This window comes from Belonocnema kinseyi, chromosome 1 (assembly GCF_010883055.1).
Source record: "Belonocnema kinseyi isolate 2016_QV_RU_SX_M_011 chromosome 1, B_treatae_v1, whole genome shotgun sequence".
Taxonomy (NCBI): Eukaryota; Metazoa; Arthropoda; class Insecta; order Hymenoptera; family Cynipidae; genus Belonocnema; species Belonocnema kinseyi.
In genome coordinates, this window is record NC_046657.1 from 118,679,309 (window position 1) to 118,689,469 (window position 10,161).

General features: G+C 36.0%; 1 protein-coding gene across 5 annotated transcripts in view; it reads right to left on the minus strand.

Annotated features, from left to right (window-relative positions):
* Positions 1-10,161, minus strand: part of LOC117175525 (gonadotropin-releasing hormone receptor) — a 355,246-nt gene that overhangs the window by 280,374 nt on the left and 64,711 nt on the right. For 3 of the 5 annotated variants that reach the window (XM_033365236.1, XM_033365250.1, XM_033365243.1), the window contains one exon: positions 5,912-6,448. In XM_033365236.1, coding sequence (XP_033221127.1) covers positions 5,912-6,192 — 281 coding nt within the window. In that variant the 5' untranslated portion in view covers positions 6,193-6,448. Of the gene's footprint in view, positions 1-5,911; positions 6,501-10,161 lie in introns of all 5 variants that reach the window. The other 2 variants (XM_033365255.1, XM_033365233.1) reach the window with 2 other exon arrangements.

Sequence of the window (10,161 nt, forward strand, 5' to 3'; positions counted from 1 at the left end):
ACGCACTTTTAATCTTCTATCCTTCAACACCATATCGTGTATTTTATTGATGATTTTGGGAGTACTTGCTTCTACGGGCCTTCCTGAACGTGGTTCGTCACTCATTGATGTACGACCACGCTTAAATTCATTTACCCAGTTGTAAACCGTTGCTAAGGCAGGGGCAGATGTGCCACGAACTGAGTCCAATTCATTTTTTATCTCATATGGAGTTAAACCCTTTAAATGAAAATGTTTGATTACCGCTCTGAACTCGTTTTTTTTTTCATTTTTCTTAACGAACATTTTTTTTTCTATTGGTTATAAAAACACGTAAACTCAGAACATGTGGACTGTGAGTGCACCATATATCTAGTCGGGAGTGGTGCTGACTGAAAACAGATGATTTGGAGCGATTCGCGCGCCATATGTTGGTCATTCTAAGGACTTATTGAACTACCCTCGTACTATCCCAAAATTAGTCTCGGAAAATAAACGCTTTAGCTTTCAGAAAAAACTTGACAGCTTAGGCAACGAACAGTCATCCAGAGAAAGAGAAAGGCCATCCTTCAGTAAGGACTTCGATAGAATGATTGAGGATCTGAAAAATGACTATGACAAACTGATAAGGGACAATAATGAATTGCGTTTCAGATTCGAAAAAAAGAAAGAAAAATGTAAACCACTGAGATTGCACTCCGCGAAGAGATAGAGGATACAGAAAGTAGAATATTCACTAAAACCACTAAACAGGTAAGATCACTCAGAAAGATGCACGAGGTACGCTTCCAGGTACTAGAAGGCAACTAGAAGACTTCAAGGAAGGTACCACCAACCAAAATAAAAGACTGGCAACAGATGGGAGAAAAAATACACTTAGCCCGAGAGCAAACTGCTTTCGTAATAGGCACCTGTCTGCGTGGAACACCGAGAGATTGGTAAGATCTAGTCAAGGAAGACGGTGACGATTTCAGAAGATTTTGTGAGAAATTTAAACACAGATATTGGGGAGAGACGACCCATCATGACATAAAAACAAAACTGGAATTCGGATACTATCAAGCAGGCATTGGTACGCCTATGGCTGCGTATGCCATAAGAATATTTAGGGAAGTAAGGGCCTCACTTCAACCCCAACTGAAGAAGAAATCACACAAGAAGCTCGCGAGACATAGCAATGAGGAGGTGAGAACTGCGATTGTTGGAAGATACATCACTACCTTGGAAAACCTACTAGAGTTGCTCGACAGATCCGATGAATCTGGATCCATTAATTCAATGCGCCCAAAGAATAGCAGTATCAAGAATGGCCAGGAAAGGTGGAGGACAAAACACCCAAACCCGAAAGTACATGTTTAGTTCATCAGAAGCTTAGACTAAGAAGATTAACAAGCTATTTACTTCGCAAATTATGCTATATTTCTCAGATCTGCAAAAGTAATTTTTCTACAAAATCGATGCCAGTGATTACGCTCAGGGAGCCGTACTCCATCAACGTGATGAAAACGGCGACATACAAATCATTGCCTGCGGAAGCAGTACTCTGAAAGGAGCAGAAATAACGTACTACACTACAGAGAAAGAACTGCTGGCTCTTGTCGGGTAATAGCAAAAGTATCGAAGTTTTTTACTGGGTCCACGGATTGTTCATCGCACTGATCATATGGCCCTCACATTCCTCCAATCATGTAAGCTGCTAAGTGGTCGATTAACGAGATGGATCATGGCCATACAAGACTATATGATTGAATCTGAATACTGCCCGGGAAAGGAAAACGTCATTGTAGACGCGCTCTGCAGACAAACCACTATCGATAACCAACAATTCGAGACTAGGGATAAAAGAATTGTCACTTATCACCTCGTAAAAGAAACTAAGATAACCCTCGCAATACCTGTAAAAACAAAGTCAAAAGGAAGATCCTAATCTCAGTGGAATCATCCGAGACATCGCTAGTATCGACAACCATAGGTACACTGAGGCATGCTTGTACAAGAAATGCAACCTTCAGTGGAAAATATGTTTACAAAGAAATTTAGTAAGTGAATGAATACTTGGATTCTACACAGTATATAGGCATATAAATGCACGAAAATCCCAAGTAATGATCGGTGAGGACTTCCATTTTCCGAACCTGTACAGAGTTATCAGAAAAACTATCAGATCTTGCGACATTTTCCAGAAAAACAAAATTACCAACCATAGATAGATAGATAAATTAAGAAAGGAAGGAATCGAGCACACACTAACATCAATCAGATATCCACAGGCTAATATATTCGAGTGGGCGAAAAGAGAGCTCTCAAAATTCTTCTGTGTTTTATAGCAGGACCACGCACATCCCGCGTGGTACGACAAACTACAAATCATCGAAAACGTTATAAGTGAGGTCTACTATTAAAAAACGGGATTTATACCTATGGAACTTATGCTAAAAAGGAAAGCTTCCCGGTTCTGGAGTAAACGGATCCAGAGACCCAAAGTAAGCCACGAATCCAGTTATGAAGAGAAACTAATATGGACAAGAACCTCTATCCTAAAGAATGGGTTAGATAGAGCTAAAAGGCACAATTTATTTAGGAAATGGTGCGCGTACCAGGCAAACGATAAGGTACTAATAAAGGCCTATAACCTATCGGACATGTTCCTGAAACGTACAGCAAATTCATGCCAGTTTTTGAGGATCACTATGTAACCAAGAAAGTAAAGTGAACTTATATCGTTGCTAACCCTACAAACAACACAGAAAGAGGAATCTGTCAGGGCAACGATACAAGAAGATACCATTAATTCAATCTGGACTCATTAAATTAATGATAACTGACTTCTTCGAGCAGGAATTAAAAATTTATTTCTTTTCATTTATGGTATACTCCGTATACACAAGTCATGTCCTGCCACCAGATGAACAAGGCCGAAGCTTGCATCCGGACAGGACTAACCAAACGGTTACGGTGAGGCGGTGGACAATAAATCAAGAGCTGATCGCAGTAAAAATTCTCTCCACAATCACAAAAAATAGGGAACATCTCCGAGTGAAAAACAAGGAATACAAGTGTGTCAACACCACGTATTCCATTCTAATGCGCCCTTCTGTCACTACCGAGGTTCAAGAAACTGGCCCTATGGAAGTAGTCCATGATGTATCAGACCCAACCAGAACATCTCAAATTTCCGACCAAGACACCACAACATTACAATCTCTAGACTATCCTACACTGCCTATCAGGCCAAAAAAAAACAAGTTTTAACAATGAAAGGGTCAAGCAGATCGTTAATAAAAGATTTTTTCTATTGATTGTCATTTACTCGGGTACGCTCTTCAGCCCCTGGGACATTGTGATTTGATTTATATTTACTCGGGTACATTGTTCAGGCTCCGGGACATCGTGATTTGATTTAATTTTACTCGGGTAGGACACCTCTTGGTATTCCATAGTAGGAGCCAAGAAACGGTGTATGAACAATTGTGAAATTTATTATTAAGTTGAAAATGATAAGACTGTATTGTGATTTTGATTATTTTCTCCTTTCTGAGTCCTGCATAAACTTTACCGAGATTAAGAGCTAGGTACAAATTCTCAAATACAGAAAATAACGAACTCTTTTATTGTAAACGATGAACTCTAAACTACACAATGTTCCTAATTTTGTACCTAATACAAAATCATCACAAAAAATTTCAAACGTAATATTAAATTTTTTTAGAACATCTAAATTTCATCAGGCGCTTTACTAGTTCGTAGCTTATGATGAATTTCCGGGTTCACCCTAAAAGTTAAAAAAAAGTTAGGCCAATTCAACTATTGTTTTGATTTTTCTTTTACTTTCTGTTTCTTCTTTTCAACAATCTCATTGCCTGTTAAGATACTTATTTAAGGTTGAGTTGCTGTCTCTGTATGATTGTCCACTACCTGCCTGAACTCAAGTGTCTCTTGGAGCGTGTTAGAAGGCTTATGAGCAAAGCAAATTTCTTCTTTTCAGTCATAACATATCGGATAAAAAAACTTACCAGAATTTAAACGGCCTAAGATTGGAGGACTTATAAGTAGATATTAAATGACAAAGCAAGGATCTTTCTGATGCACACTACCAAGGGCCCCTCACAGCACTAATAGAAACATCTCATTTACTTATTTTCTTTTTTCTCTAATTTAATAAATTCCGTCGAAAACAAGTTTCTTCAACGAAAACTGGCTGCGTTTATTACGTTAAGGATTGTTAAGCAGATAAAAAGAAAGTCTGACAGAGAAGTAGATTTGACTGAATATCAAATTTGGAGACTTTTCCACCTTCGGTTAACCTTAAATCTCTACGTTCGGCCAACCGAAAATACAGCTTAATAAATTCCTAAGCAGGCACGCAGCCCGTGTTTATGGCAAGATAATAAAATCTCGATAAACTAATTCTCTCTCACCGGAGTTCTCGGTAAATGTCATAATAAACCAGGATGCAATCTCGAATACATACGAGTCTGCGAATACATATAAGTCTGGCCTCACCCCGGGGGTTGACCCCCCCCCCACAACAATTCCTAAAACGTGTACCTCATATACATATACTCTTCTGTGTGTCGCTGCATACCCCCCCATCCCTACTAAAAACTTTTTTTTAATAAATATTCCTCCACCTGGATTATTTTTCCTGCTGCATATTCCCCGCCCCAAAAATTTTGTTTGGCTACGACCTAGCTTATGTATTTCCCCAGTTATGGTGAGGACTTATTATTGCTCTGTCATCGACACTATCAAAGTAGACCAGGGCTGATGAGGTTATTTTTTTACTTATGCAAAAATTTTTACGTTCCAAGCGTTTCATGAGAAAGGCCGTAAAGGCTAAAGTCATTTGTTTAAACTTTTGGCAAGTGAAGGGGTCACATAAGTCCAGGCGAAAAGGAAAAGTGGTACCAAAATAACCGAACACGTATTTCGACCATGAAGCTTCACCAAGTTTTTAAAAGGTTGCTTCGAGTGTTCCACCACTTTAACATTTTTTTTCTGTTTAAGATTATGCATCTTTAGAATTAATATTAAACCTTAAAGTAGGATTTTATACCTGAAAGCCTTTGTTCGATGTAGGTGAAAGATTCTGGTAGGCCGGGATTCCACGTCTCATAAATAAATATTCAAAATGTTCTTATGAATATTCTTGAATGTGATATTCTTTAACTTTCTAAAAGAGTCTGAAATCCTTTGGAATGCTCCGGAGTACTTGGGAACTTTCGAGGTTGTTTTAGAAATGTATTTTGATTATTCTACAAATGTTTTAGAATGTCCTAGAATTATTTTTAATTTAATCAAACATTCTTTCACTGTGGATTGTTTATGGTGACCGGCAGTTTGCTAGAAATTGCACGCATGCGCGGCAGATGCTTATTTTCAAAAATAAAAAAATACAAAATGATAAAAATAGTGTGCCCTTCTGACGTCAAAAATTCGTGGCGAGACTTGCCCTAATATGGAGTGCATATTATGGAAGCTCATTATGAAATTTTTTAAAACTCTAAAGAATATTCTGGATTATTAAACCGTGTTGCAATATTGTAGAAATTCCTGGTCTTCAGAAGTACTATAAATTAAAAGAAAACATGTTATGGAATGTTATAGAATTTGCAGGAATGTCCTGAAGTTTACTGAATTGCTGGATAGTGCTAGAAAATCCTTTAGCATCACAGATTCTTATAGAATGTTACAGAATATTTAATTTGGGACACATAATATCTTTTGTGTTATGGAACGGAGTGTCATAAAAAATGTATATGAATACGAAAAACTTTTACTCCATTTTATCATCATTCCATCTTCCGGTACTTTAGCCTTTCTGTTTTTAACAAACTACTTGTAGTAAACAAATCACCAGTTAAAATTTGGACAAAATCACGCCGCATTCAAGCAGGAAAAAGTTCTTATGATTACCAAAGTCTGTACGTACCTTTGCCTTTTGCGTCTGTTCTTTGCTATGGAGTAGATCGTTGCAGCGTTGGCGATCAGACTCAAGACAGTCATTATAGCAAGCACTATGGCCTTGAAATAGGCACTGTTGGTAAGATTTGGTGCATGTTCCAGACAAGTTACATTGGGTGATAGATCATATCCGAAGCCAATCTCATTAAGTGAATCCCAGTGTTGTGTAAACTCAGTGATGTTGTCGCAATGGGGTAGCATCTCGGAGATGTTCCCAGCAATGAGGTAGTGCATGGGCATCAACTTCATTCTCAATTTGGGGACACTAGTGCCTAGGGGAAGGCTCGTGTCCCCTATCTAATTTGAGTTTGAGCCTATCATCGTTTTGCCGGTGGTTGAGAGATTTTTCAACCCAGAGTGTTCTTTGAGTATGGGAACGTGGATTGTTTCGAGCGATGTTTCGCCATTGAAGACTCCATATTTTTCACGGATGAGAATATTGTGGACAATTAGCACTCCGGTGAGTCACAAGTTTGATAAGGTTCCATCCTTGGGAACTTTAGCCCTATTGAGGGTTCACATTTTATTATTGATTTCACTTTGTTTTAGTATTTATTCTAAATTTCAGATATTAGGTGAATTGAAGATCAACTATTTATTCGAATAGTTAGAATTCAATTAAACCCGGCACTGCATAAGATAGAAATTAGCACGAGATATTTTTTGCCTTAAAAACGTGGCAAAGGCAAAAAAGGAAATTTGTTTACAGTTTGCTTATGGCGCATATCTCAAGGAACCAAATCTTTGGATGCTCTAATCTGATAAGAGTTACTAACTGTTGGAAATTTTATTCAATCTTAGTTTAATATTTAACACTTGATTCACTTTTTTAGTTGCGCGACTATTAAGAAATGATTTTTAAGATTTAATATTTTTATTTAAATAGGGTATTCAAAGAATTTAACGATAAAACGCAGAAGAGCCAAATTTGACAAGTATTAAACTTTTACATATTTTTACTGAATTTAGATTTATTTAAATGATAGCAGGTAACTTCTGACGATTTCACCGGTTTATGTGATTTTAACTCAGTTTTAAGATCTCAGGTGACTTAAGTGACTCCAACTGATTACAAGCGACTTCTTATTATTTCAGCGATTATAACGACTTTATAAGACGATAGCTAATTTTAAGTGACTCAAAATATCTTCACGCGCCTTTCGATGGTTTCAAATGAGTTCAAGTGAACTCATTTCAGTGACTATAAGTACCAGATAATTACAAGGGAATTTCAATTATCTATGTTGGCTTTAAGTGACCTAAACTAATTTCAACTTGATTAAGTACTGACAACGACTTCAGTAACTCGAGCTGATTGCACTTTTTTCATCAAATTTTGATATAAATTGAGAAAAATTTAGTTACTGTATTCCAATTTGCAGTTATATATATATTTTTATTACAGCTACTCAAATTTTTCAGAAATTTTCTATAATTTTGTGTTACTATGATGACTTGAAAAGACCGCTATTATTCAAAAACGTTTATAATTGTGAACATTTTTAATTGGAAGTAGTTTTTTGTTCAAAACATTATTTAATTTTATACTATATAAATATACATAGTAATTTGTATCAATTTATGACAATCAGAAAAATTTTAATAAAAAGTGTGGTAATTTTGCTGAATACTGATCCTTTATTGTATTCTTTGCTTCGTCAGTCTTTCTTTTGCAAATTCGTTTCCTTAGACTCGTGATTATGGTGTAAATGTTGTAAAACAGAATGTCCTACACATTATATCTAAAAAAGTGATCGTGACTTTTTCAGTTTGTATTCAAATCATTTGCTCCTATAGGACGATAATATATATGTAATGGGTCAAATATTTTAATTCAGAAAAATTTCAAAAATTGAAAAAATGGCGGACCTAAGCATTTAAGTAAAAGGTTGCATTTCCTGTAGTTCCATTCTGTAGTTTTGAATTAAGTATTTAACAAATTTGCCAGAAAAGCATATTGAGTTCAGAATTTAACTGAATAACACAGAAATAAAAAATTGTAATACTTTTATACTTTCCACGAAAATCTTCCTAAGCTTAGCCAGAAAATTAAGTTATCATAAAGCAGTTCGTGTTAATACTAGAAGTTCAAAATTTCCAAACATTCAAGATTTTTGACAATACTCAATCAGTTTCTAAATTTTTCAAGCTTAACTTTGGTAATTTCTCAAGAAAATTAAGTTTTTTCATCAATCATGTGTCAAGCTGAGAATTGAAACTTTTTAAAAATTTAAGTGCAGCATAAAATTTGCAATAATTCATTAGATTTTGTTACCATGTTTAATCAATCTTAGTTAATAACAGCAGAAAATGTCATTTTTTGACACAACTTTTTGAATCCGTCATTTTGAAAATTCAGACCTTTAAAATGTTTCAAAATTAGTATATTTTAAACAAAAACAAAAATTATCGGTCTACGTGGATGATTGATTTGAATCAAAACTGTAAAAGATTGGAAAATTATACTTTTTGCACAGTTTTCCCATTTTAATTTTATAGGAAACTTCAAGTGCCTGGAGCAAAAGGTAACTATTAATTTATTTGTCTAAATTTTACAGGACATTTTATTTCTGAGCATTGCCACTGCAAGCAAGAGTAGGGGCAAACGATTTAAAAGAAAATTAAATAAGCACCACCCTAATGTCCACATGCCCAATACTCACTATCATTTCACGAGATTCAGTGTAAGTGGGGGTCCATATGTCTATAGAACCTATAGTGAATTTATTGTAACTATACGTATGTTCCTAAAGTAACCAGAAATAGGTATATTTCATATTTGAAGAAAAAGTACAACACTTGCGAGCGTATGGCATTGGCCAAATTTAGATAGGGTTTTCCTAGGAAAGCTGTTTTTCATAGTTAAAAGTTCGAAAATGTCGAGGCGACTCGTTTTTCAACCTGAGGGATTCATCTTCAGTTTAGCTCGCTAAAAATCTATTCAACTATATGATTTTATGTGTAACTCCGTAACGGCTAACATGTCCCTTATCGAACAAACGCCCACATACGTTTATTTAAAACTGATCTTTTTCCCTGAATCTATTATTTCATTTTTTTATTTTTTCTACATCATTACTTTCTATAAGAAACCAATTGATCACACAGAAACGTTTTACCGAGATTATTCAAAGTCTGGTAAAGTACGTGAGCGATCTTTTCAATCTTTTCTGTTTAATTCAATTTTTTATTTAGTCATCTTCAAAAAAGAAAAAGTCAAAGCGACAGTACATCAAATTAGGCGGTATTTTGACATTGTATGCAATAATATAATTTATAAACAATTTCTATTATAAAATGAACTTGCGATGTTTTACTAGTTGCGGAAAGTTAAAAATACAAGGCCAAAATAACACAAAGTCAATTGCGGAAGATGCCTTTGTCGAAGAGCTCGAGCGCAGCCTAAAAATACAACAACAAAACATACGTAAGGGACACTGTATTGAGTGTCTGTTCTGTACTTACCCGAACGATTGTTGCTACCCGTGCAGAAATCGACATATCTTTTCACTATTACCGATCAGGCTCGCATCAGGCTGACAGGATCTGGCCCGGGTAGGGCTAATTTGCATAGCCAGAAGTCCTATCAGACCGTGTTGGCCAGGTTTCCTATTGCAACGTCACCTAGTAGGTGTTCAAAAAAATTGCGAATGGTGGTGTAATTATTTTGAACAGTTACTTTTGACTAGCGCATTTGGTAAGTTTTGAACGAATCCAATTACTATTAAAAAATAGAAAAAGTGAAACGCATTAAACTGCTCGATAAAATTAAAAATTCGAAAAATTTGATAAATTATTATTTTAAACTAGTAGATTTTTTCTGGCTCGTTTAGCTGGTGACGCGCTAAGGGAGGTGGAGGGGGTTCGGTTATGTCACGATTTGTCACACGGGTGGAGGGGGGTTTTGTTCGAAAGTCACGTGAAATACCTAAGTTTTTTCGTATTCAACACAAAAACTACCTCTTGGTTGAGTTCACGGAAAAATATACCGAATTCTGATTTTCTTTTCTTACATATTGCGCCGTTCGGCACTACTTGGTGAAGCTCCTTTTTTGTACGATGGTGTGGATTAGAAAAAAAGAATAAAGTTGCAGAATAAGACTGCGATTATTATTTGTTGAGATTGGTGGGGAAGTAAATCACTTATAGCGTGCCATTATGGCAGGGTTTAACGATTGTTCATAGAGTGTCACAAGGGCGGGGGGGGGGGGGGGGGGG